Raw genomic sequence first — 27939 nt, 5'->3', positions numbered from 1 at the left:
TTTTCCTTTCTTTTTATGTTAAGTTAGTTTTTTTTTTAACCCTTTCAGTACCTAGATGTATTTTCATATTCTTTGTGGTGACTCGGTGATTTTATACAGCTTCTAAAACTCATGTGGGGGATTGAAATAGTGATGACTGTTGCCATTAATCTTCTGACCTCCATAGATCCTTCCTAATGTCAATAAAATGGTCTAATTGTACTCAAAACTCAAGGTAAAAAAATTGCATCTAAGTATTGAAGGGGCTAACCAAACCTAACCTAATCTAACCTAACAGATATAATGATCTCTAAATTTTCACAGCTATTCTCTCTTCTCAATGCATGGTGTATATTTTTTTCCTATTTTTTCCTTTTCTTGTATGTTAAGTCAATCAGTCATTTACCTAACCTAACCTAACAACCTTTCAAAATAGTAGTGGTGACAACAAATAATGATAATCTCACTAAATTTTTCACAGCTATTTTCCCTTCTCAATGCATGGATTACATATTGTTTTCCTTTACGTTAACTCAATCAGTCATTTACCCAACATCACCTAACAAATATTAATAATCTCACCAATTTTTCTATCTATTTCCTCCTCACAATACATGTTTTTATATAAATTTCCTTTTCTTTCTTGTATGTTAAGTCAGTCAGTCCTTTACCTAACCTAACCTAACCTAACCTAACAAATATTAATAATGTCACCAATTTTTCACAGCCATTTCCTCTTCACAATTCATACTTTTATATAAATTTCCTTTTCTTTCTTGTACGTTAAGTCAGTGAGTGTGTTACCTTACTTGACCTAACCAGTAGTGATAATCTTGCAAAATTTTCACAGCTATTATCTTTTCTCAATGCACACGATATTTTTCTTAGTTATATGTAAAGTCAAACATTTTCCTAACGTAACCTAACAACTTTCAAAATATTAGTGGTGATACCAAATATTTTCACCACCATTTTCTCTTTTTACATTTTCTCCATTTTCTTGTACGTTAAGTCAATAATTTACCTAACCTAATCTCACCAGTTGTCTTTCATTTCAACACTGTACCACTGTCACCATTCCGGCAGGTGTTCGTACTTCACCAAGCACTGCACCACTGGCTTGGGTCGCTTCCTGCACCTTTACTCCAGCTACCTGTCGGGGGAGAAGAAGAAGAACGACGATATTGTTGATACTCTAGGTAATGTGTGTGTGTGTGTGTGTGTGTGAGGGTTTTGACATGGTGGTGTGTGTGTGTTTGTGGTGATGGTGATAATGTGTGGTGGTGTGTGTGTGTGTGTGTTTGTGGTGTTTAGTGTGGTGATGGTGGTAGTGATGTGTGATGTTTTGTGTGTGTGTGTGTGTGTGTGTGTTTGGTGAGGGTTTTGACATGGTGGTGTGTGTGTGTTTGTGGTGATGGTGGTAATGTGTGGTGTCTGTGTGTGTGTGTGTGTGTGTGTGTGGTGGTGGTGGTGGTGGTGGTGTTTGTGTTGTGTGTTTAATGATATGGTGAGATGTGACCTAATCTGAGCCCCCCATGCATCACAGTGGCCAATGAGCAGCACAAGGGTGTGTACCTGAAGGTGCTGCACACAGAGCTCTCCAAAATGTACAGCCTCGCCACCACTGCCTCCCCACCAGGTTAGTCCTCCTCCTCCTCCTTCTGCTCCTCCTCTTTCTCTTCCTCCTTCTCTTTCTTCTTCTCCTTCTCCATCTCCTTCTGCTTCTCTTTCTTCTCCATCTGCTTCTGCTTCTGCTTCTGCTCCTGCTCCTGCTTCTCTTCCTTCATCTTCTCCTCCTCCTCCTGCTCCTGCTCCTCCTCCTCCTCCTCCTCCTCCTCCTCCTCCTCCTCCTCCTCCTCCTCCTCCTCCTCCTCCTTCTCTTTCTTCTCCTTTTCTTTCCTTCTCCCTCCTCATTCTCCTCTTTCTCCTTTTTCTTCTCCTCCTCCTTCTCTTTCTCTTTTGTCTTTCTCTTTGTCTTTCTCCTTCTCCTTCTCCTTCTCTTCTCCTTCTCCCTCTCCCTCTCCTCCTCCTCCTCCTCCTCCTCCTCCTCCTCCTCCTCCTCCTCCTCCTCCTCCTCCTCCTCCTCCTCCTCCTCCTCCCTTTCCTCCTCCTATTTATTTATTAATACATGTATCACTTTTTTTTTTGGTAAGGAAGTTTGTTTGTTTGTTTGTTATCTTTATTTGTGATTGGTCGATATGTTTTTGCTTACACTCTCAACATTTCCACGTTACTGACACCAAAGACACTCTTGGAAACCCTGTCAGTCATCTAGAAGGCCTTTTAAACATTATAATAAGAGAGAAGGCTGTTTTCTTTAAATAAACTGCATAGGTCACACACACACACACCCACCCAATCCACCCACCCACAAACACACTAACACCTTCAACTACACACACACACACACACACACCACAAACTCCATCCAAACACCGTAAAAACACACTAAACACCACACACCATTGCAGAGAAGACGATGGTGGCGACAACACCACCAACAACACCAACACCACCAGCAGCACCAGTGGGAGAATGGACGCCTGGCTGCTGTGGGTGTATGGGGTGGTGTTGAAGAGGCTGGATTTGACACAGCAGGCCGTAGAGGTGTTGAGTGAGGCAGTTCACTTGGAGCCACTTCACTGGGGGGCCTGGCTGGAGCTGGCCGCCCTCATCACCGACCGGGAGATGGTATGTGGGAGATAGGGAGCTGTGGGAGAGGCTGAAGGAGATTAGGTTGAGGAGGAGAGATGTAGGTGAAGGAAGAGGAGGAGGAGGAGGAGGAGGAGGAGATGAAGAGACTTGTAGGTGAAGGAAAAGGAAGAATTGGTGAGGAGGAGGAGGAAGAGAGATAAGGAGAGATGTAGGTGAAGGAAAAGGAGGAGGTGAAGGAGGAAGAGGAAGACTGGGAGATGCATAGAAGGAGGAGGAGGAGATATTGAAAGGTAGAGGTAAAAGAAGAGAAGAAGAACTGGGAGGTGTAGAGGAGGAGGAATTGGAAAGGTGAGGTAAATGAGGAGGAGGAAGACTGGAAGGTGGTGTGTGGGAGGAGAAGGAGGAGAAGCGGTGAGGTGTTAAGATGAAGGAGAGGAGGAGGAAGAGGAGAGATAGGGAGGTATAGGTGGAAATGGAGAAGGAGGAGGAGGAGTCAGTCAGTCAGTCAGTCAATCAGTTATCTAGTCACTGCCCCCCTTATAAGAGAGAGAGAGAGAGAGAGAGAGAGAAAAAAAAGAAATTCTCCATCGATCTTTTAGTGAACTGGCATTTTAAGTGGTCCTTTTTTTTTTTTTTTTTTTTTTTTTTTTCTGTTTGTTAATTTCCCTCTTCCATAAAGAAATAAAAATAAAAGATAGTGTGTGTGTGTGTGTGGGGGTGTAATGATAAAAAAGAAGTTACAACAAAAAATCAATATTAAATCAAAACATACAAAGCATACATAGGTGAGAGAGAGAGAGAGATTTTTATATTTGTTGTTGCTCTTTTGCATAAAAAATAAATAGATAAATAAAATAGAAATAGTAATAGTGACCTCACCATTCACAGCTCAGCACACTAAAAAAAAAAATAAAAGATAAAAAGAATAAATAAATCGAAATAAATAAATAAAAATGAATAAATAGATAAATAAAATAAAGCTAATAATAGTGACCTGAACCCCCACAGCTCGGCACACTGAAGCTGCCGGACCACTGGATGCGCCGTCTGTTCCTGGCCCACACCTACCTGGAGCTGCAGCTGAACGACGAGGCGCTGGAGATTTACACCAGTCTGCAGAACGCTGGGCTACACCACTCCACCTACATCATGGCCCAGGTCGCCATCACACACCACAACCAGAGGGGTGAGGGGTGTGGTGTGTGGTGTCTGGTGGGGTGTTGGTGAGCGATGGGGTGTGTGTGTGTGTGGGATGGTGTGTGTGTGTGTGTGTGTGTGTGTGTGTGTGGTGGGGTGTTGGTGGTAAGGGTGTGGTGTGTTTTGGGGATGTGTGTGTGTGTGTGTGTGTGTGTGTGTGTGTGTGTGTGTGTGTGTATGCGCGCATGTAACAATAACAAAAAATAAAAGTTACAACAAAAATCAATATTAACTAAATACATAAAGCATACATGTGTGAGAGAGAAAAAAAAGAGAGAGAGAGAGAGAGAGAGAGCACACATGAGAATAAGAAAGAAGAAAACAGAACACAATTACACCTTCATCTAAGTACATATACCTCCACTAACCCCCCTTCAGACGTGGACCAGGCAGTGACAATCTTCAAGGAGCTGGAGGCGGTGGACCCCTTCCGCCTCGACAACTTAGACACTTACTCCAACTTGCTGTATGTGAAGGAGATGCGGGTGGAGCTGTCCCATCTGGCCCATCGCATCGTGCAGGTGGACAAGTACCGCGTGGAGACTTGCTGTGTTATTGGTGAGAGGCGGAGAGAGAGAGAGGGGGAGAGGTGTGGGTGAGGAAGGGGAGAGAGTAAAGTGGGAAAGGGTTGTGTTGTAATGCTAAGGGAGGAAGAATGAGGGAGAGGTGTGTTGTGAGAGAGAGAGAGAGAGAGAGTGAGTGAGTGTAGTGATATGATGCTGAAGAGTGAGAGTGGAAGGGCTGCTGTGAGGTGTTGCCTTCTACACATTAATATATTATCATCTACATATTCACCACTCATCATCCTCTCCCTCATTCACCTGTCATCTCCTTCCTCATTTGCCTGTCATCTTCTTCATTCACCTATCATATCTCTCCTTCACCTCTCATCATCACATTCATCTCTTTATTCCCTCCTCCACATTCACCTCTCATCTCCTCCACATTCACTTGTCACCACCTCCTTCTTTCACATACATCTCATTCACCCATCATCTCCTCCTGCACCTCTTTCCTCCTCCCTTTTTCACCTCTCTGTAGTGTTTTGGTTGTTTTGAGTGTTTTTTGTAGTGTTTTTGTGGTGTTTTGAGTGTTTTTGTGGTGTTTTGAGTGTTTTTGTGGTGTTTTTGTGATGTTTTGAGTGTTTTTGTGGTGTTTTTGTGGTGTTTTGAGTGTTTTTTGTGGTGTTTTGAGTGTTTTTGTGATGATTTGAGTGTTTTGTGGTGTTTTGAGTGTTTTTGTGGTGTTGAGTGTTTTTGTGGTATTTTGAGTGTTTTTGTGGTATTTTGAGTGTTATTGTGGTGTTTTTGTGGTATTTTGAGTGTTTTTGTAGTGTTTTAAGTGTCCCTCTTTCACATCACACCTCATTCATTCACCTATCATCTCCTCCTTCACCTTTTACCATATCCCTCCTTCACCAGTCACCTCCTCTCCTTCAGGCAACTACTACAGCCTGCGTTCCCAGCATGAGAAGGCGGTGCAGTACTTCCAGCGGGCCCTGCGTCTCAACCCTCACTACCTCGCTGCCTGGACTCTCATGGGACACGAATACATGGAGATGAAAAACTCTAATGCTGCCATCCAGTGCTACAGACAGGCCATTGGTGGGTGTCTGTGTGTGTGTGTGTGTGTGTGTGTGTGTGTGTGTGTTTTGATTCTCTTTGAAATGTTCTCTTATCTCTTCATTTTTCCTCCATCTATTTGTCTTTCTTGTTTTTTTTTTTTTTGTGTCTTTGCTTGTACATTGAAAAGTTTAAGTATTTTTTTCTTCTGATTCTCTCTAACATTTCTGTCTCTTTTTTTTTTTCTCTCTTTTTTGTGTGTCTATTTTGTGTGCCTTTGCTTTTATCATTTTTCCTTTCTTTTTGTCTTTGTGTGTTTGTTTTTATCATTTTTCCATTCTTTTTGTCTTTCTGTTAGTGTCTTTGCTTTGATTGAAAAGTGTGTGTGTGTGTGTGTTTTTTTTTTTTTTTTTCTGATTCTCACTAACATCATCTTTATCTAAATTTTTCCTGTCTTATTTTCTCTTTGGATTTGAATAGTTTTGCTTTTTTTAGAATGAGGAGTGTGTGTGTTTTTCTGATTCTCTTTAATATTATCTTTATCATTATTATTTTTTTCTTTCTGAATCTGCAATTTTTTTTCCTGGTACATTATTTCCCCTCTCTCTCTCTCTCTCTCTCTCTCTCTCTCTCTCTCTCTCTCTCTCTCTCTCTCTCTCTCTCTCTCTCTGACAATTTCTTTTTCCATTGCATTGTTTCCTTCGGCCACAAGAGGTGAACCGGAGGGACTACCGGGCGTGGTATGGGCTGGGCCAGACCTATGAGATCCTGAAGCTGCCGGCCTACTGCCTCTACTACTTCAAACAGGTGAGCAGCAGCAGCACGTCTGGTGTTTGTGTTGTGTTGCTTCAGATATTTCCTTACAGTATAATGTTAGTTTTCCAGTGGCCCCTTTGCAGTGTTGTAAGGAATCAAATGTTTTTCTTTCTCATTCATTTGTTTGCTGTATACATTTACCAATTAGTCTATTATACAAAGCCAGTTTCTGCATTCCATCACCACACAGCATACAGCATACCACAGCCAACCTTCACAGCACAATACTGACTCACCACCACACAACAAATACTTAGGCAGGTGTTAGTTACACTGTGGACCACCGCTGTATGCAGCATTGCTGATGGTAATATTGCACATAAACCAATGAGAGGCATCACACTACTGACTGCTGCACAGTATACTGCAACAGCACTGCCATGTCATGCTGATTGTAAGGGGAAAACACACACACAGTTCTATGGCCGGTGTCACACCCTGTGGCGTCGCTGCTGCGGTGCTCCCCTGGTACCACTTGGGTTTACACATTGTTTGACGTGGATTTATTTATCCAGTGCATGAATGCAAGGCCAGTGCTTTGGGGAAAAAGTGCAAAAGAATGTTCTGATAAATAATGTAAAGAGAAATCATGGGTTGATATTGTTGCTTGCTTGGCTGTGATGTGTGACATGATGCAGGCCCTGTGGTGCTGCCACATACGGACACACCACAATGCCTACACCACATACTGTCACACTGCCCTTAGGAACTTCGATTATTAACACACAAGAATTATAGAGAACCAATTTCTCATCACCACCACATAACAGATTACATCCACCCTTCCACCACCATAGAGACAGCCAACACACCACATCCACCCTTCCACAATACAATACAGGCACAGTTCACCACATAACAGTTAGGTACGTCCCATTCCTCTCCTGTCGTTAGGTACATCCCATTCCTCTCCCATCCCTCCCTTCCTCCACAGGCCCAGAAGCTTCGCCCGAATGACTCCCGCATGCTGGTGGCCCTTGGGGAGAGCTACGAGAAGCTGGAGAAGACTGAGGAGGCCAAGAAGTGTTTCCTGAAGGCACACAGTGTTGGGGACATTGAAGGAATTGCTCTGCTCAGGCTGGCTAAGTAAGTGCGTGTGTGTGTGTGTAGGTAGTGGTGGTGCAAGACTCATTTTAGTCAGTTGTTAGTTAGTTTCCTTTCCCACCCCCTCTCTCTCTCTCTGTTTGTTAGGTAATGGAAGGAGGAAGGAATATAATTTAACATTTTCTTATTCTAGTCATTAGTTTGGTGGTGGTGGTGGTGGAGGAGGAGGGGAAATAACTTGATAAATGTTTCTTATAAATGTTTCCTTCCTTATTCTAGTTTTGTGTCAGGAAGGAGAGAAATATTGAAGTCTCCTTATTTCTTTTCTTCCAATGTTTCCTTCTTTTGTTAAAATTTTGTGTTTTTTGGGGGGGAAATCCAGTCAGTTTTTTCCCTTCCCTATGTTAGGTATTAGAAAGAAAGTCTTGTTGAAAAGATTGTCTTTTAATGTATAAACACCTTCATTCTTTCTTGTCTCCTCTTCTTTCTTCTGTCATTCTCTTTGCTCTGTCCTGCCCTCTTCTTTTTTTCTCTCTTCTCTGTCAGCCTTCTCTCTCCTGGCTCTCCCTTCTGCTCTTTTGTCGTTCTTTCCATCTTCTTTGTCAACCTTTTTCCCAGCTGGCTTTCCGTTCTACCCTCCCATCTTTTCTCTCCCTTCTCTTCTGCCCTCTTCTTTCTTCTCTCTTCTCTTCCTCTCTCTCTGCCAGACCTGTAAACAAAAGCTTGGTGTCACTGGCAGGTTGTACAGCCGGCTAACAGAGGCTGACCGTGCCGCCGTGCTGTATGAACGCTACCTGCAGGAGACAGAGGAGGTGGGGCCCAATGAAGACCGGGGCCAGGCTTACAACTTCCTGGCCAGTCACTGTCTGCAGAAGGGCATGCTTGATTTGGCCTATGAATATGCACAGAAATGCACTCTTTTCCATGAGGTGTGTGTGTGTGTTTGTGTGACTAATGTTACTTGCTATTTGTATGTCTGTGTTTAGGAGGAGACTGTGTGTGTGTGTGTAATGTGCCTTGTTTTCCCCAGACACGCGAGGCCAGCAAGACAATGCTGAGGGAAATAGCCAACAGACGACAGCACTCGGACCAGAACCCAGTAAGTGACAGGGGTGGTGGTGGTGGCTGGATACAAATGAGGGGCTGTGGGGCCCGTCAACATACTGAGAGAGAGAGAGAGAGAGAGAAAGAACACCTTTACACTACATTTCCATCATGTACACCATACAATGCACCACTCAAAGGCTATATACTCTTCTGCCTTCTAGAAACCTGTTAAAACCATGAAATATACCATGAAATATTCCATCTACATATCAAACACACACACACTAAAACCTCATTCATCATACTCTTTCACTCCCAAGTTACTCCTACTTTTTGATGAGTTTACCGTCTCTCTACACTGGTTTCTGTTTGACTTTTGTGTTCCTGCGTTTGTCATAATTTTGACTTGTAACAGTTAGATCAGGTACTTAAATCTTCATATTAATCATCTTTTGTTCTGCCAAAGTAACCATTAAGACTTGTAACTTCTGCACTGCTAACCCACATTTGTCATGATTTTTACTTTTGAATATTAGATAGGGGAGTGTACCTATAATATCCATAATAATCATTTCAATCCCTGCCTTGGTAATCATTAAGACTCATAACCTCTATTCAAAGCTGTGAAGTTACTCCCTATCTTCACATTTTTACTACTTTGTCACTCCTATCCTAACCACATTCTTACTCCACTTTTTTATATGTTGATGAGAGTTGACCGTCTCTACACTGGTTTCTATTTGACTGTCATGTTCTCCACAGCAGGATGACTGTGGCAGTGTGCTGGTGAACAGAGTGCGGCCCAGACACCTCACCAATGACCGTTCCAGCAACAGCAGACTGCCGCCCCTCTCCCTCACCTACACACCCTAGCACACCTGCCCACCCCCATCCACTCACCCCTCCGCCACCCCATCACTAAGCTAATTCATCCATCTCATTACCTATATCCATTTCTACCCTCACATACTTCGACTCACCCATTTCTCTCCCACTTACTGTAACCCTGTTGATTCTGTACACTTTTCCCTTACCCCCCCCCACACACACTTTATCCTGCCCTGCATATACTCATACAGCAATCCACCCTACATTTTTCTCATTCTATCTGCCATTCTTCCTTTTTTTTTTCAACCTTTCATGACTTACTCTAATTTTTTCATAGTTTTTTAATCTTCAATTTTTGTTGTGGTGTGGTATCCTTCTGTGGCCATCATCACCCATTGCTGGCTGTCTCTTCCACCAACGCTGTCCCTGGTGCAGCTAACGGTAACAGCAGTGCCACTCACCCCTCATAGGTCAGGGTCATTCAGTTCCCCCGTGAAGGGTGTGAGGGGAGGTGCCACCAGCCAGCAGCTTCACACATTCCATTCTTGCTGCCTGGTGAGATGCTTGGTGACTTGATCCTGGCCCAGTGCCCAGTGCTCACTACGCACTAACTAAAGTAACTGTTTGGTGAAAGTGTCCACATGGCTTGGTCACGCTGCCTCTGTGCCCAAGACAGCCTTGGCCACACAATTCTGAATGCAAGACACAGTTCAGTGTGTGCTCGTCTTGCAACATTTGCCGGCCTCCACCACCAAGCCCTCAGTGTGGTGTGTGGTGCATACCAAGTCACCGCAGGGACATTTGCTGCATCTGGGAAGAGCCACACAATGGTTGGTGGGCAGCAGCAGCAGCAGCCTTGTGGTGAAGATTGTATTACTGTACTTATAACACTTCCTGGTACATCTTCAGTCTTCATATTGTGATGCTCCCACCACAGTACTCACTCTTCCACGCCACTTTGACACACGTGCAATGTTATCCAGTGAAAGGAGGCCATTCCTGTTCTCCTGTGCTGAGAGACAGACAGACAGACACAGACACACACCTGGTGAGGGAATAACTGTTTATTAGCAAATGTGTGTGTGTGAAGGACCATTCATTTCACTTTCCTCTCAACTCAACAACTCATCCACACACACACACACACACTCAATACTCTCTACTCCCAGTACTATTCCTGTGTCCATAATCTCACCCATATCACTCGTCACCACGACAGTGGTGGTGGGGCAAGCTTCACTCAGCCTGGCATGGTGTGTGTGATCAGCCCCTCAATGGATCAAAGGATTCATTGGTGCTGTGAAAGACTGTTAAGTATATTTTTACACTTAAACCAATAATTCCCTTTGTAAATTATGTATAAATATGATACCCAGGTTGATGTACTACTGTAATTGTGTGCATTATTTGTGTGTGGTGCCAGTGACTGTTGGAACATACTACTTGTGATATACTTGTATCTTGTCATTGTAACCTGCACCCTTTGGCCCTCTTACTTCGAGATCCATGAAATCAGATGTAAAGAATAGAGTAAGGAGGAAAGAAGGGAATAACTGAGAAAGAATGTGATAACTTAGTAAGGATGGAAAACAGTGGATAATGATGAAATAAGTCACTGAGTAAGGATGAGAAAAAAAATAGAGGAATCACTGACTAAGGATGAAAGAACTGAGTAAGTATGAGAGTCTGTGAGGAAGGATGAAAAGAATGGAATAGTCAGTCATTGAGCAAGAGTGAAAGGAATAAATAATAGACAAGTAAATCTACAAATACTAACGAACTACTAAGACACCAGCATTAGGACCCTTAGCATTAGGACCCTTAGTGAAAAATCAAAACCCATCAGTAATACTTTAAACATTTATTAAGTAGCCAGGATCCATCGCTCGGCCAACACCTGCCTTCTGTGGTGCCTCGCTGCGATAAACGGAACACGAGCATATCCTTTCACATAGCAAGGGCAGAGCAGCAAGGCACCAGCAAGTGGCAGTGTTGACTCCCTCCAGGTATGTCTAGCAGTGCAGTCTGGCCCATTATTTATTTCTAGGCCAGACTCTACGGCCAGCCAGCACCAGAGAACGGAGACTCTCGCAGCGCACTCAAAACAAATACCAAGTGCTCTGTGGGTGTCTGCGCTCTCTGTCTCTCTCTACCGTCAACTTAAACGATAAAACATAAAGAGACGCAAGCCACACTTCTCTCGGCTTGGCTCGGAAAACTGGCTACCCTCAAAATGTTCCATGATCTGAATGAAGTGGATCTGCCTACTTGACTGACTAACAGGACAAGGATAACAGTCTATACTACAAACATGATACTTGAAAAAGAGATTCCTTGTCACATTTGCTTTTATCATTTAGAAATGCCCACAGAACACTCACAGCAATGGCTTCCTAATAATAAAAAGGATCTACACGCACCGTAATTTTTTTTTAGTATTCTCCTTATATACTTTGTACGTATGGACAATAAACAGTCATTGTATTCATCAGCCGATCACCACAGCCTTCATCTAGTTCAGTTTAACACAGTCTGCCTTATGCGCTACAGTATTGCCCCTAAGCACCAATGTCAAAAATATAAGGAAACTGTGGTGCCGTGTGTGTTCTGTGGCAGTGTGGACATCACCACATTCTCTCACACCAGTACTAAGACAACAATTGTGTTTTTTTATTTATATTTCTTAGTTCCCTACCAATTGTCCCAATCACCGAACCCTACAATGTGATATACTGTTTCTTGATCTCTTGCTCATTCACTCATCAATCACCACACACACACACATCGATGAACTATTCACTCACTAGCTCAAACTCCACACATTTAATACATTGATCTCATAAACATACACACTCACAATCAATTATCTTCTCTAACTTGCACTTCTTTCTAATCAACTACACTATTTTCTCTCACTCATTCATTCAGAAAAAATCTGTAAAATAACCCCCATATTATTCTTTCACTTTCACCACTCCCTCACTAGAGAACAATCTCTCTAATTTACACACCTCTAAATGCAACTACAAACTAATCATTTTCTCTCCCTCTCTCACACACAAACTCACTTTCTACCTCTCTATTGCAGTTCTAACAATCACACCACCTACTTCTCTCTCAATCAGGCCGAGGGTCTTGGGACACACACACACACACTACAAGGTCAAGGCAAGGCTACAAATGTCTAAGTAACAACCTACACACTACTATTGTTGCATTGAACCACATCCTGAAGTGTTACATGAAGGAAATCAGACTTCACCTCAATACATTTCTCAAACTAATGATTGATAAGAAAGTATAAAACATTTTTTCCCATTGTCACTTCATTTTTGCTGCTTTTTTTATGGTTTTCTTTTATTCTTTTTATTTTTTGTTACATTGATGAAGTCCAGCTCTCATCAATGGTGATTTTGTAAGGCTTCTACTCCATTTACTGGTGTGTGGATGGCTTGATTGTGGTGGTGGTGTGGTGTCTGTGTCCTGGTGTGTGGATGGGCTTTGATTATGGTAAGTGGTGGTGTGTGTGTGTGTGTGTGTGTGTGTGTGTGTGTGTGTGTGTGTGTGTGTGTGTGTGTGTGTGTGTGTGTGTGTGTGTGTGTGTGTGGATGGCTTTGTTTGTGGTGTGGTGGTGTGTAGTGGCCGGTGATGGCAACACTTTTCCATCTAAGGTGACGGAAACTTGACACCATCACCACCTGTGTATACCTGTGGAGATACACTACCTAGCCTGTGTATGTGTGTGTGAACTTGTCTGAAGGGGACGTATGTATGTGCATGTGTATGTGTGTCAACGGCAGGTGTATCTGTTTCAATAGGTCTGTATAGGTGCCAAACAGTCCCTAACTCAAGTACCTATGGCTAAAAACCCCTATTTATCCTCCCTATCATCACTACAAACAAACAGGGCAGCTCTCTCTCCAGTTACCTCACCTCTTCCCCTCACCACTCCACTTCTGAACCTTCCCTTACAATATTTCTTACCCCAGTGTGTCCTTTCTCTACTCACCACCTTGCATCACCCCTCTGTCCCCTCACCCCCTGTATCTCATGGAACTAGCTGCTCTGTTTAACTCAATCACTACCAAGAGCTCTTGCTTTTATGTTCACCTACACTCACTCTTGTATTCCTTGCTAGTACTGAAAATTCCTGTCTTGTATTTCTCATTCATTACTTCTCTTCCTTTTCTCCATCATTGCTCCCTTTTCTCAACTCATATATTTCTGTATCCACACTCACCTACTAAGACCTCGTGTGTGTGTGTGTGTGTTCACAATCAAGCACTGGTACTGGTCAGTGGTCACATCTAATAATGACTGAATTGGTAACACTGCACAAGTATCAGCCTGTCTCATGTGGCGGCCCTGGAGCCTCACAACTCAAGACGTCAACACTAACTAACTAACTAACATTATGCGTGCGAATGGCAAAGTAAAGATTGGTTTTGTCATTAATCAACAAAAAGTCACAAGTCGTTATTCTTTTTTTCTCCTCCTCCTCCTCCTCTAGCTTTCTTCTTATTCATTCTTCTGCTCCTTTCTCCTTGCCTCATTACTCCTCTTCCTTCTAAATCAACCTTACTTATCACTCCATCTCCTTACACATGTTATTTCTCTTCCTCCTCCTTCTTTAATCATATCTCTTTATCACCACCCCTCCTCCTCCTACAAAGTCATATCTCATCACCACCCCTCCTCCTCCTCCTCCTCCAGAGTACAACCTTACCCCTCAACAACCACCAACACCTACAAAACAGTGCAATACTCCCATCATGCATTATCATCATCAAATACAACCATGGCACTCAGTACAACCCTCTATTTAGTGCTAGTAAAGGTGGTGATAGTAGTAGTAGTAGTAGTAGTAGTAGTAGTGATGGTGGTGCAGAGGAGGTAAGCCAAGTTTCCTTCACCAGTTTAGAGGAAGTACTGGTCAAAATTGTTGGGGTAGTAGTTGACAAAGCCCTTATCCTGTGACTTCTTCAGGGGCAGGCCGGTCTTCTGGCAGTAGTCCTCCCACCCGCCTGTGTAGTGCCTTGATCTGCAGGAGGAGGAGGAGGAGGTGGTGAGGTAATGTTGGTGGTGGGTGATTGAATGAAGTAGAGGAGGAGGGTAATTAAGTGAAGTAAATGAGGAGGATAAAGTAAAGGAGAAGGACATGGTGAATTATCCACAGAGGAGGTGGTGGTGGTGATAAAATGAAGAGAATGATAGTGTTTCTCTTGGTTTTCCTTAATTATTTATTATTTTTTTTAGAATTAGCAAAGTAGAACAGGAAAGATGAAGAAAAACCCACTACAAGAAAGAGCTATTAAGTCAGTCAGTCAGTCTCTCTCTCTTGAAAACCTTTAACTATACTGCAGAAAATAAAAGGTAAAAACGAAAAATGGGGCAAAAATAATGAATAAGCCAACTAACTAATGCCATAACGAAGAAAATGGAATAAGAATGAAAAACCACTACGCACACACAAGCCACCAGCACCGCCTCACCTCTTGTAGCCCAGCCTGTGTGCTATCTCCACGGCAGTACTGGAGGCGTTGGGGCCGCGGGCGTAGAAGACAAGGTTCCGGTCCTGCAAATCTGGCTTCTCGATGTTGAACTCCCTGATCCAGTCCTCCTGTGACAGCTGCAGCGCCACCTTGATCTTGCACACTGGAATAAACACAAGCCGGGTCAAGAAAAGGCTGGGAAAGTAGGGTTTGTTGGGAAGGTGCATCTTAAAAGGTCAGTATTCAGAAACGCTATTTTTCAAGGCCACAAAACATGAATTTCGGGGTTTTCAAAAGTGTTTCTCTAGTTCATATGTAGAAATCTTAGTCACTCTGCCTCTACAACCGTAAACAACTGTTGTTTTTCAAGGCTACACACATGATTACCGGGGTTTCTCCAGATTAATAATGTAGAACTGTTGTTACTCTACAACCGTAAACAATTGCTTAAAAACGCTCCTCTCTCTCACTACAACTATTTTTCAAAGGCCACAGAAATGATAAGCGGGGTTCTCAAGAGTTTCTCCAGTTTATAATGTAGAAATGTCACTCTTATTCTAGAACCGTAAAAAAAAAAAAAAAAAAAAAAAAAAAAAAAACTGTATAGAAAAGCTAAATAAACTTTGTGATGGCCTACCTAGTCTTGCCCTTACTCCTTATCTCTCCATTTTTACACGTTACTTCTCTCCACAAATCACTCTCATTACTTTTATTAATTTTTCATCTTTCCTTTTACAATTCATTCTCAAAACGCAAGGAAAATATTGAGAACCATAAATTTCTTCGTTTAATCTGTGTGTGTGTGTGTGTCATCGGCCTTGCCCCCAGAGTACCGCCGCCAAGTGAGCCATTTGGCGGGCGTGGTTGAGAGATAACACCATCCACAGACCTCCAGGCGGCCCCCAGCACAGAGATAGTGAGGTGGTGACAGGGACGAGATGAGGCAAGGACGGCAGGAGGAGGAGGAAGGACAACCAGCTGATGCAATATACGTACATGAATACTAAGAAGTGAGAATTATTAGAATAGAATAAAATAGAGGAGGAGTAATAGAAGAGGAAGAGGAGTAGTAGTAGTAATAGAACAAGAGGAGGAGGAGGAGGAGTAATAGAAGAACAAGAGGAAGAGGAAGAAGAACAAGAACAAAAGCAAGAAGAAAATCAACAACAACGATAACGACGATGAAGAGGAGGAGGAGGAGAGAGTTGAAAAAGAGAAACCAGAAGGAAGATCACACAATATTAGTAAGAATATTAAGAAATGGTCAGTAAAAAGAGAAGAAAAAACAAAGGAAGAAAGAAAGAATGAAGAAAACAACAAACAACATGAAGAAGAAACCAGAGAGAGAGAGAGAGAGAGAGAGAGAGAGAGAGAGAGAGAGAGAGAGAGAGAGAGAGAGAGAGAGAGAGAAGATAGGAAAACACGAAAATAAATAAAAAACAGAAAGAAAGAACTGAAGGAATGAAGGAAGACTTACAAGGAGAAAAAAGTGTTGAGAGGCGTCTGTTGAAACACTTAGCCACACAGAGAGACAGAGGAGACAAAGATAAGAGGTAGATAGACAAAACAAAGAGAAAGAGAAACAGCGAGGGATCAAAGCACTAAGGAACGCCAAGGAGACTAGGAGAATTGTTGACCCCAGAGAGAGAGAGAGAGAGAGAGAGAGAGAGAGAGAGAGAGAGAGGCCTCCCCAAATCTGGTAAGTGATACGCCCAAACTGGTAAGAACCGGACTTGGCTGACTGCCTGGCGCCGAGAGAGAGAGAGAGAGAGAGAGAGAGAGAGAGAGAGAGAGAGAGAGAGAGAGAGAGAGACCATACAGTAGTACTATTAGTAGCAAAGTGGTGGTGGTGGTAGCAGTAGCAAAGTAGTAGTAGTAGTAGTAGTAGCAGCAGCAAAGTAGTAGTAGTAGTAGTAGTTAATGGGGCAAGGTAGCAACAGGCGTACAGTACACACACACACACACACACACACACACAAAGAAGGTTACAGTGGCGCCAGTCAGTCGCGGAGGAAAGTTAGGAGCACCAAATGGCGGTGGTTGTAAAAATGGCTAGGTTATATAACTTGTACGGGCTTGTCTCTCTCTCTCTCTCTCTCTCTCTCGTTATAATAGTGTGTATAGGCAAGATATAATTAATCAAACAAAATAACCTGTGGCAAAATAAGAACGTTATATTTATTCGTATCAAACAAAATATAAATAAATAAATGAACAAATAAATAAAATAACGTGGGATGAACCAATTTTTAGTCATGAAAAACGTGCACAAACTTTTAAATTATCGTACTTCAAGGTTACGCTCCGCCATGCCGTACCCTGTCAACCCGCCCTCCTGCCTGCCTGCCCTTGCCAAGCTTCCCTACCTCCACTTACCTCCTCCTCCTCCTCTACCTCTATTTCTCATCTCTTCCTCCTCCTCTTTCTACTCTCATCATCATCATCCTCCTCCTCCTCCTCCTCCTCTCTCATCATCTCTTCTTAATGTCTCTTTCCCTTCCTTTTCTCCATTCCTCCTCCTCCTCCAATCTCCTCTTCTTCTTCCTTTCTCCTCCTCCTATCATCATCTCTTCTTTCTTTCTCCATTTCTACACATCTTTCTCTACCTTTTCTCTCTTTTCTACTAGTTATCTCTCTCTCTCTCTCTCTCTCTCTCTCTCTCTCTCTCTCTCATTAGCCATCCCTCCTCCTCTCCACCTAATCTCACTCACTCTCTCCTTCATTCCTAAGCTTTATCTCTCCTTTCCATCTCTCCTCTCATGTCTCTCTCTCTCTCTCTCTCTCTCTCTCTCTCTCTCTCTCTCTCTCAAGGCGGAAGTCACAGCAATACATAATCTAATAGGCTTATGTCTTCGTCTCGCCTCGTTTTTGTGGCCTTAATCTGTGGTATAGGCGGGTTTCTCTCTCTCTCTCTCTCTCTCTCTCTCTCTCTCTCTCTCTCCCTCAAAAGGTTAATGGGTGGTATTACTGACATGAAAAAATTGAGTTAATGAGAGAGAGAGAGAGAGAGAGAGAGAGAGAGAGAGAGAGAGAGAGAGAGAGAGAGAGAGAGAGAGAGAGAGAGAGAGAGAGAGAATATTAGATAACAAAGTGTCGAAATAGAAAGAAAACGGAGAGAAATAATACACGATGAAATAAAGGAGATGGAAAGAATGAAGAGGAATGAAGAGAAGGTAGAGGTGCGAGGGAATGAAAGAAACGAAAGAAGGAAAAGAAAGAAATAGCGAAGGAAAGATAAACACAAATGAAAAAATAAAATAAATAAATAAATAAATACAGACACAGGAAAGGCAAAAAAAAAAAAAAATAAAAACGAAAATAAATAAAAAAAAAGGAAATCTAGACAGAAGGATAAAGAAAAATGAAAATTAAAGAACTAAATAGAAAAAACAGAAATAAGGAAAATAAAAAAAAAAAAAAAAAAAAAAAACATCAAAACAAAGAAAAAGTAAAGAAAAACGAAAAAAAAACAATGAAAAAAAAAAAAAAAAAAAAAAAAAAAAAAAAAAAAAGTCACGAAATATAAACACGACCACAAACACCACCACAACCACAACCAAACGAAGCCACACGCACACACAAACACACCTATGAAAGCCTCCCCACCCCACCACCACCACCACCACCACCACGTCACCTACATCCACGTATCAGTAATGGGATGAGAAAGCAGGACAGGAAGACTCAAGACTTTATGAAGGGCAGAGAGACCGACCTGTGACCTGGCTGTTTGTGTTGAGGTGTGACAGAGAGAGAGAGAGAGAGAGAGAGAGAGAGAGAGAGAGAGAGAGAGAGAGAGAGAGAGAGAGAGAGAGAGAGAGAGAAGAGGAATGGAGGAAAATGGAAAAGATATGAAGGAGAAGATAAGAGAAATAAGGGAAAATAAGAAAAGGAAGGAAAAAAGAGAAGAGAAAATAAAAGAAGAGAGAGAGAGAGAGAGAGAGAGAGAAAGGAGAGAAGAGAAGAGAAGAGGAAAGAGGTGAGGAGATGAGAAGATATCAAGGTGACGAAGAAAGGAAAGGAGAGAAGATAAGATGAAGAGAGAGAGAGAGAGATAAAATTAATGAGGAAAATAGATAAAGAAAAGAAAGGAGATGAGAAAGGAGGTAAATAGGTCGCTTCCTTATCCTATCTATGGACAAGGTTATGTAAACACACACACACACACACACACACACACACACACACACACACACACACACACACACACACACTATGTAGGTTAAGTCACCCAGAACAATAATAGTCTTGAAAGCAGTGCAAAATCTCTCTCTCTCTCTCACACACACACACACACACACTCTTCAACGTGACAGGATATAGAACTCAGGCCACTTACAATTAAAAACTTTCTCCCCCCTCTCTCTCTCCAGTGGGTGTCCTGCCAAACGCGCACATGATCAGCTGACTTGATAAACAAACGGTACATTTTCTTTTGCCTCTAAAAAACACACGTGTATCCCTTCTCTCTCTCTCTCTCTCTCTCTCTCTCTCTCTCTCTTAGTCTTCCTTCTTTCCTTATCTCTTTCTTTCGTCTCCTTAAATTACCTTCCTTTACTCTCTCTCTCTCTCTCTCTCTCTTCCTTCCTTCTCTCCCTCTCTTTCAATGCATAAGGAAATAAATTCTCTCCACTCTTCCCTCTTGTTCCTCCTATTCTTTCCTCCTTCCCTCCATGCTACATTTCTCCCTCAAATTGCCACGAGAGAGAGAGAGAGAGAGAGAGAGAGAGAGAGAGAGAGAGAGAGAGAGAGAGAGAGAGACTGTTGACACGTAGTACTGAAACCGCTTCAGGGGTGTGTGTGTGTGTGTGTGTGTGTGTGTGTGTGTGTGTGTGTGTGTGTGTGTATCTACAAGAGAATGGAGGAGGAGGAGGAGGAATACAAAGGAGGACAAACAGCAACAGACCCTTAGGTCCTTACTAGGCTGTTTGTGAAAACTATCTACTAGAGGAGGAGGAGGACACACACACACTTGACCTTCGCAAACATACACACACACACACACATTAAGGATAACTATTGGAAGAGGTTCAAATATTTCTCTCTCTCTCTCTCTCTATCTCACAAGGGACGAGATGAAAGAAAAAAGAGGAAGAGCGGGGATGGTGGTAACAAAGGAGGAGGAGGAGGAGGAGGAGGAGGAGGAGGAGGAGGAGGAGGAGGAGGAGGAGGAGGAGGAGGAGAGCCATTATGTAATCTCCGTTGCCTAGATACACCTCCTCTCCCTCTCCCTCTCTCCGTCCGTCCGTCTGTCTGTCTGTGTGTCTGTCCTTACATAATACGCCCCTACACCAATTTTGAAGGACAGTAAACAAAGGGGACACGGACACACACACACACACACACACACACAAACCGCCTCCATCTTGAATCCTCCTCCTCCTCTTCGCATTTTTACTATAAACAAAAGAACAAGCAGAGAGAGAGAGAGAGAGAGAGAGAGAGAGAGAGAGGGGGCTGACATGCTTGCAGGCAGGACGAACACAAACACCCACCCACCCTTCCTCCTCTCTCTCTCTGATCAATACAAGCGTACTCAATACCCTCTGAACGAGAGAGAGAGAGAGAGAGAGAGAGAGAGAGAGAGAGAGAGAGAGAGAGAGAGAGCTTTCCTTTGTTGCTACTGCGGAATCTCTCTCTCTCTCTCTGCTTGCACGGTCAATACTTGCGTACCTGGTGACTTATTAAAGAGGAGGAGGAGGAGGAGGAGGAGGAGGAGGAGGAGGAGGAGGAGGAGGAGGATGTGATAGGGAACGGTGAGATGCAGTAAAGTGGTGTATGCGTGCGTGTGCGTGTGTGTGAAGCTTGGTAGTAGCAGTAGTGGTATTGATGATGATGATGATGATGATGGATACTACTACTACTACTACTACCACCACTGCACTTCAAAACAGATCATTTCAGTCTGGCACCTTTCCAAACAAACTCAGAAAAGGGAACAATAACTCTACGTTCTTTTATATCATGTTTCGCTTACACTGGTGGTGGTAGTAGTAGTAGTAGTAGTAGTAGTAGTAGTAGTAGTAGTAGTAGTAGTGGTGGTGGTGGTGGTGGTGGTGGTGGTGTCAAAAGGCAGGTGTTTTATGCAGCTTTCCACACCTGTATAATAAGGTGTGTGTGTGTGTGTGTGTGTGTGTGTGTGTGTGTGTGTGTGTGTGTGTGTGTGTGTGTGTGTTGGCTGCTGAGATGAGGATGGATGGGAAGGAAGGAAGGAAGGAAATATGGAAGAAGGAAGATTAATAATGAAATGAATGAATGAATGAATGAATGAATGAATGAAGGAAGGAAGGGGAGGAAAGCGAAAGGAAGAAATGATGGATGGAAAAAAGAGCAGACAAAAAAAAAAATGGATGAAAAGGAAGATTAAGAATGAATGAAGGAATAAAGAAAGAGGAAGAAAGTAAGAATGAATGAAGGAAGGAAACAAGGAGACATAATGACCTTCCCTCCTTACCAGACCATTTCCTCGACCATACCATGACCTTGCATCGGTAAAAAGGTCAGAAAGGTGTGGCAGGTAACCTTTACTCAACCCTTTCCTCCTCCCTCTACTTATTCCCTTTACCTATCACTTTCTCCTCTCTCCATCTTCCCTTTACCCATTTACCCTTTACCCATTCTCTCTCTCTCTCTCTCTCACCCATCCACTGATAACAGGTCACCCTTTATATAATCTTTTATCTCCCTGCATTCCCATTCTCTTACCTAATATGGTGTGGTGTCATTTTCTTTCTCTTTTTCTTTTATTCACAACAACAACAATAATAATAATAACTACAACTACTATTACTATTATCAAAACCTTTTCCTCCTCCTCCTCCTCCTCTCTTCTTCTTCTTCCTCCTCCTCCCTCCTGCAAGCAAGCCAGTCATGCACCACCACCACCACCACCTAACCCCCCAAACACAATTTCTCCCGTCACCCTCCCCAACACACACGCATGCGCACCAACCTATCCCCCGTTCCTCCTTTCCCTATTCCCCCCACACCCACCCTAACACCCACTCCCCCTCCCCCTCTCTCTCTCTCTCACACACACACACACACATCCCCCATCCTCCCTTTCCCCGACCCACAACGCAGCTTCCAACGTACCCAATTCGTACCTTACACGTGGAGTTAACCCTACCCCCCTCTGCTAACCCAGCTTTGCGCAGCCTGACCGTAAACAACAGTCCTGCAGTGTGGCGAGGGCGTGGCGTGTGGTGGTGGTGGTGGTGGTAATAACAGGTCACTGGCCGATGCATAGAGAGGGTAATAGGAAACAAGGAATAGGGAGAGATGTTTGAGAGTTTAATAGAGTTGGGAGGAGGAATAGAGACGGTGTGTAGGGGAGGGAAGGGAAGGGGAGGGGAGTAGACGAGAGCACAGCAGAGAGGAGAGAAGGAAGGGAGGAAGGGAAAAGAGAAGGAAGAAGGGAAAGGAGAGAGAGAGAGCAAAGAAAATAAAGAGAAGAGAAAAGGAAAGGGGAAGAGAAACAAAGAAAAGAAAGAAAGAAAGAAAGAAAGAAAGAAAAGAAGAGAAAGGGAAGGGAAGGGAAGAGAAGGTAAAATCAGGTAAAATGAAAGAAAGGGAAGAGAAATAGGGCGTGCTAGGAAAATATAACTAAGGAAAGCATAGGTAGGATAAATAAGAAGGAAAATGAGGTTAGGGATAAGAAAAATAGAAAATCTAGAATAAAAAAAATATTAGAGGAAAATAAAGGAAGGAAAAGGAATACCTAAGTTAAAAATAGGAGTAGGAAGAAATGAGGTACGAAGGAACAAAATAAACAGGGAAATGGAAGAAAGAATAATAAATGCAGAATAATAAAGAAAATGGAAAAGTAGATACAGAAATGGAACGAAAAGGGGATAGTGGAGAGATAAAAGAAAGGAGAGAGAGAGAAAGGAAGGAGAGAGATGAGGAAAAGTAAAAATAATGAAAAGGAGGAGGAAGAGAAAGAAGTGAATAAGAGGAGAAAATTATAAAAAGAAGAAAGGAAAGCGGAAGAAGGAAGAATATAGAAGAAAATAAAGAAAGAGAGAGAGAGAGAGAGAGAGAGAGAGAGAGAGAGAGAGAGAGAGAGAGAGAGAGAGAGAGAGAGAGAGAAACCACTAAACAATGCAAACTGATGATGATGATGATGATGGTATTCTGCATGGTGCCAGTACTCTAGGTATGCGTGGTATGGATCTGGTAACAATGCTTCTCTTCGTCATTCTCTCTCTCTCTCTCCTATTTAAATTTCTCTTTCTTTCGTCCTAAGCTTGTGTTGTTCTTAGTGTCTGTTTCCCTTTGTCTTTCTGTATGTCTATATGTTTCACTAACCCCTTCAGTACCATGACGCGTTCCATATTCATTCTGGTGACTATTTGGTGATTTTACACAGCTTCACTAACTCATGTGGGGGATTAAAATAGTGAAGACTTGTAGCCATTAATTTACTACTACTACCACCACCATCACCACCACTACTATTACTACTACTACTACTACTACCGCTATCACCACCACCACTACTAACTACCACTACAACTACTAAACTTTATGAAACATCACTGCTACTACAACTACTATTACTACTACTAAACTTCTGAAACATCACTACTACTACTACTACTACTACTACTACTACTACTACCACCACCACCACCACCACCACTACTACGACTACCAATACTATTAATGTCAGTGACCGGCCAACTTACTCTTTCGCAATACTATTTTTGAGACCCACTTAACTATTTTCCACCGAATGTCAGAGAGAGAGAGAGAGAGAGAGAGAGAGAGAGAGAGAGAGAGAGAGAGAGAGAGAGAGAGAGAGAGAGAGAGAGAGAATGAATCAAGCAATGTACTCTATTTACGAAACCAGAGTACAAATAGCAGTGTACCAAATTTCCGGTGTGTGTGTGTGTGTGTGTGTGTGTGTGTGTGTGTGTGAGTGTGTGAGAGAGAGAGAGAGAGAGAGAGAGAGAGAGACTTTTCAATTCTCAATTACCTGTATTTTATCACTACTACTACTACTACAACTGTGTGTGTGTGTGTGTGTGTGTGTGTGTGTGTGTGTGTGTGTGTGTGTGTGTGTGTGTGTGTGTTTTAACAATTCCTATCTTCTCATTATCTATCACTACTACTACTACTACAACTGTGTGTGTGTGTGTGTGTGTGTGTGTGTGTGTGTGTGTGTGTGTGTGTGTGTGTGTGTAAGCAAACCACTTAATCAGTTTTTTGTTTCTCTCCTTTCTATCACAAAATTATCATGTGTTATCAGCCACTATGTGTGTCAAGTGATACCCCCCCATCTGTGTGTGTGTGTGTGTGTGTGTGTGTGTCCTTGCGTACTAGATAGTGAGCCTTGGCTGAGTCAGAGAGAGAGAGAGAGAGAGAGAGAGAGAGAGAGAGAGAGAGAGAGAGAGAGAGAGAGAGAGAGAGAGAGAGAGAGAGAGAGAGAGAGGTAGTAAAAGTTTTACTATCATTTCATACCATAGGTCATTTACCCTCACACACACACACACACACACAAAAGAGAAGGAGGCGGGGGGAGAAATTAGTGTTATACACGTGTACTGAGAGAGAGAGAGAGAGAGAGAGAGAGAGAGAGAGAGAGAGAGAGAGAGAGAGAGAGCAAGAACACACTCGAGACTTAGTAATATTTATTCTGAGGAGGAGGAGGCGTTATTTCACAAGCAGTAATTCTAGACAATAGTGAAGCAACAAGTAGTAGTAGTAGTAGTAGTAGTAGTAGTAGTAGTAGTAGTCAACCACTCCATTTCCGGTATTCTTACTTATATAACCTCTCTCTCTCTCTCTCTCTCTCTCTCTCTCTCACGTGTTGTCCATATAATTCATCTGGCAAACTTTTTCAAACGGTTTCTTTTTCTCATTATTCCCCTCTTCCCCATTCCCTCCCCCTCCCATCCCCCTTCCTCTCCCCTTCCCCCAGGCTCTTCACCGCCACATTCCCGACACTCCGGCGCCAGACACCCACAAAACGAGAGAGAGAGAGAGAGAGAGAGAATAAAATGAACACAATAATCTCTCTCTCTCTCTCTCTCTCTCGTGACCAATAAAATGTGTTGAGAAGAAGAAGAAGAAGAAGAAGAAGAAGAAGAAGAAGAGGAGGAGGAGGAGGATGAAAAGTACTGTATTTGAGAATAATTTATGAGGAGGAGGAGGAATGGAATAAAAAATAGGGCTATACGTGTGTGTGGAGAGAGAGAGAGAGAGAGAGAGAGAGAGAGAGAGAGAGAGAGAGAGAGAGAGAGAGAGAGAGAGAGAGAAACCTTGGACACCTCTCCCCCCCCAAGATGCGTCACGAATTTGGCTCAGAAATACCGGTACAACTAGTCAACTACCCCTCCCCCCGCCGGTACATTCACTATCATATGACTGGGAGGAGGAGGAGGAGGAGGAGGAGGAGGAGGAGGAGGAGGAGGAGGAGGAGGAGGAGGAGGAGACTGTTATTCTACCTATGTGTACGGTTGAGAGAGAACATTCTAGGTATTTAAAGGCTGTAGATGAGAGAGAGAGAGAGAGAGAGAGAGAGAGAGAGAGAGAGAGAGAGAGAGAGAGAGAGAGACTGCACGGGGACTGGCAACGAAGTGGAACAATTTCTTTTATCATTTTAACCTATTCCTTTTCCTCTTTACATTCGTTCCTGATCTACCTTGCCCTATTTCCCCTCTTACACAAATAAATGAACCCTTCCGTTAGCATTTTAACCTCCCCATACCCAATAAAATAAATAAAATAAAATAAAATAATAAATAAACAAAAACTAAAAACACGAAAAAAAAACAGCATGAAATCCCCCCAAAACACGAAAAACAGCATTAAATTCCCCCCATAACAGCATAAACCCCAAAATCCAGCATTAAACCCAAAAAAAACAGCATTAAATCCCAACACGAAAAAAAACAGCATGAAATCCCCCAAAACACGAAAAACAGCATAAACCCCTCAAAATACAGCATTAAACCCCCCTAAAACACGAAAAAACAGCATTAAACCCCAAAAAACGAAAAAAACAGCATTAAACCCAAAAAAACACGATAAAATAAATAAAATAAAAACTCACGTGGGATATTGAGAGAGCCAGGAATTCCCCCATAGTTCTCCCTCTCCGTTGAATCTCTGACGTCAATAAGCGCGATGTCTCCAGCCACCTGTAGCGCTCTCAGCTCCTCGAAGTCCAGCTCAGTGCGTCTGTTGATCTTGCGGGGCGGCGTAGTGGTGGGCGTGGGCGGCAGGGCGTGGTGGGTGCCGGGGCAGGTGTACTGGGTAGTGGGCGTGGTGGTGCTGGAGTGCGCGATGTGCTGGCAACAGTACCCACACGCTGGAGAGAGAGAGAGTGGTGTTAGAGAGGGTGTTGTTTGAGGGAGAGGAAGGGAAGGAGGGGGAAAGGGTATGTCATGGAAGGAGTAAGGGAGGGAGGGAAGATGATGGGGGAGGGGTTAATTGTTGGGGAGGGGAAGGGAGTAAGGATGGGAGAGATGATGGGGAGGGAGGAAGGGAGAGGTGTTAAGGAGGGAAGGACGGGGAGAGGGGATGTAAGGGTGATAGAGAGGGTGAGGGGAGATGGAAAGAGGGAGAGGGGAGAGGGGGGAGGGAAAAATATCTGATAGGGAGAGGAACAGGAAGAAAGCGAAGGGAAGAGAGAGAGAGAGAGAGAGAGAGAGAGAGAGAGAGAGAGAGAGAGAGAGAGAGAGAGAGAGAGAGAAAACGTACTAGTTGTTAGATAGAGAAGGCTGTTGCGAACTTGTTACGTAGTATGGCTTGTTAAAATTAGCTGTTATTACTGTTATTACTAATTCTAAATGTTATATATGCTCACTCTCCATCTATCTATCTATCTATCTATTCATCTTATCCATCTATCTTTTTATCTATTCATGTACAGTTGTTTCTATTAAAGATTTTACTAATTTGACTTATTTTGTGTTTGTTCTATTAAATTCATTGGTGAGAGAGAGAGAGAGAGAGAGAGAGAGAGAGAGAGAGAGAGAGAGAGAGAGACTGCTACCTCACTAACACAAACTTACTAGCATCTTATTAACCTATCTTCCTGTGCTTCATCCCTGACCCATTTGACTAAATAGGTAAATTGGTAAACACTTCCAGCACACACACACACACACACACACACACACACACACACACACACACACAGACAGACAGACAGGAAGACACACATAAAGGTAAAGAGATAGAAAGACAGACACACTGGAAGGTTACAAACAGATAAACAGCAATGACACTCACTCAGACATACAGACACACACACAGACAGTAGTAGTAGTAGTAGTAGTAGTGATGATAATTCAGGACTACTTCAAATGATTACTTTGCATGATCTCTTATCGTTCAGAAAGGCCACTGATAATACTAGGCAGGGGTTAGTGTCCCTTTTCCCCCCTCCCCCCTTCTCTCTCTCTCTCTCTCTCTCAAGGTCCCAAGTAACATTTGTAGATGCCCTGGGACAGATATAGGCCAGAGAGAGAGAGAGAGAGAGAGAGAGAGAGAGAGAGAGAGAGAGAGAGAGAGAGAGAGAGAGAAATAGGAAAGTAGAAAGGAAAAAATAAACGAGGGAAGATAAAAACAACGAAGAAGGAAGAGGAAGAAGAGGAGGAGGAGGAGGAGGAGGAGGACGAGGAGAGAAAGAGCAAGAGGAAGAAGAATGAACTGATCGATGCCATGACATAACAACGAAGTCCCGCGATGATGCGTGGGAGGGAAGGGAAGGGAAGAGAAAAGAGAGAAGGTGAGGGGAAGAGGATAAGAGGAAAGGAGGAATACAGTATATACGAGAAACAAAAGGGAAAATAAAAACTAACTACAGGAAAGAAATATCAGCCATAGAAAGGAAAAAATAAGAAAAACATAAAAGAAAAAAAGCTCTAGAACACATGAGAAAGGAGAAAAATAAACAAGATAGCAAAAGAAACACAAGGAAAACAATGCGGAAACAAAAAGCTGTATAAAACAAACAGGGAAGAGGGGAAAAACAGTATTTATAGAGAAACAACGATAACAACACGGGATGCTTACTCATTGAAGTCAGGCGGGGTAGTGTGGTAAGAGTCCTCGCAAACGCTTCCATCTTGCCAATTTCCTTCAAAAACTCACAAAAATACTAACGAAATCCAACAAAAATACCGAAAGCTTGTGGATTTACGTAACGAAGTACTTTATCTCTTGTGCGTAACGTTATAACCTCCTCCTGTGTTTCTTTTTACGTTATTTTCACTATATCTTCGAGCTGGTGGTAGTGGTGGTGGTGGTTAAGGGCCGTAGCCCGGTACTGCCTCGGCTGATCCTCTCCTCTCTCAGTCTTCTTC

At 43.0% G+C, this 27939-nt stretch overlaps 2 protein-coding genes and 1 long non-coding RNA gene across 3 annotated transcripts in view; 1 reads left to right on the top strand and 2 right to left on the bottom strand.

The window, feature by feature from the left end:
* The window catches only part of LOC123502081 (cell division cycle protein 23 homolog), a 14906-nt gene extending 3372 nt beyond the window's left edge, over nucleotides 1-11534 (top strand). The window contains exons 3-13 of the mRNA XM_045251238.1: nucleotides 1066-1178; nucleotides 1526-1622; nucleotides 2508-2670; nucleotides 3643-3820; nucleotides 4210-4389; nucleotides 5271-5435; nucleotides 6106-6200; nucleotides 7144-7295; nucleotides 7993-8182; nucleotides 8284-8352; nucleotides 9063-11534. Coding sequence (XP_045107173.1) covers nucleotides 1066-1178; nucleotides 1526-1622; nucleotides 2508-2670; nucleotides 3643-3820; nucleotides 4210-4389; nucleotides 5271-5435; nucleotides 6106-6200; nucleotides 7144-7295; nucleotides 7993-8182; nucleotides 8284-8352; nucleotides 9063-9173 — 1513 coding nt within the window. The 3' untranslated portion in view covers nucleotides 9174-11534. The remainder of the gene's footprint in view (nucleotides 1-1065; nucleotides 1179-1525; nucleotides 1623-2507; nucleotides 2671-3642; nucleotides 3821-4209; nucleotides 4390-5270; nucleotides 5436-6105; nucleotides 6201-7143; nucleotides 7296-7992; nucleotides 8183-8283; nucleotides 8353-9062) is intronic.
* LOC123502082 lies at nucleotides 7682-9588 on the bottom strand. Its single transcript, XR_006673791.1, has 2 exons — nucleotides 9450-9588; nucleotides 7682-7962 (listed from the first exon to the last, which is right to left on the bottom strand). It is a non-coding gene; the product is annotated as an uncharacterized LOC123502082 (long non-coding RNA).
* Nucleotides 10975-27939, bottom strand: LOC123502080 (thiosulfate:glutathione sulfurtransferase-like). The gene is made up of 4 exons (XM_045251237.1): nucleotides 27650-27939; nucleotides 25680-25937; nucleotides 14621-14783; nucleotides 10975-14169 (listed from the first exon to the last, which is right to left on the bottom strand). The coding sequence occupies exons 1-4, from the start codon at nucleotides 27699-27701 to the stop codon at nucleotides 14046-14048; spliced, it is 597 nt and encodes a 198-aa protein (XP_045107172.1). The 5' UTR covers nucleotides 27702-27939; the 3' UTR covers nucleotides 10975-14045.

This window comes from Portunus trituberculatus, chromosome 10, assembly GCF_017591435.1.
Source record: "Portunus trituberculatus isolate SZX2019 chromosome 10, ASM1759143v1, whole genome shotgun sequence".
Classification (NCBI taxonomy): domain Eukaryota; kingdom Metazoa; phylum Arthropoda; class Malacostraca; order Decapoda; family Portunidae; genus Portunus; species Portunus trituberculatus.
This window is presented reverse-complemented; position numbering and strand designations above follow the sequence as displayed.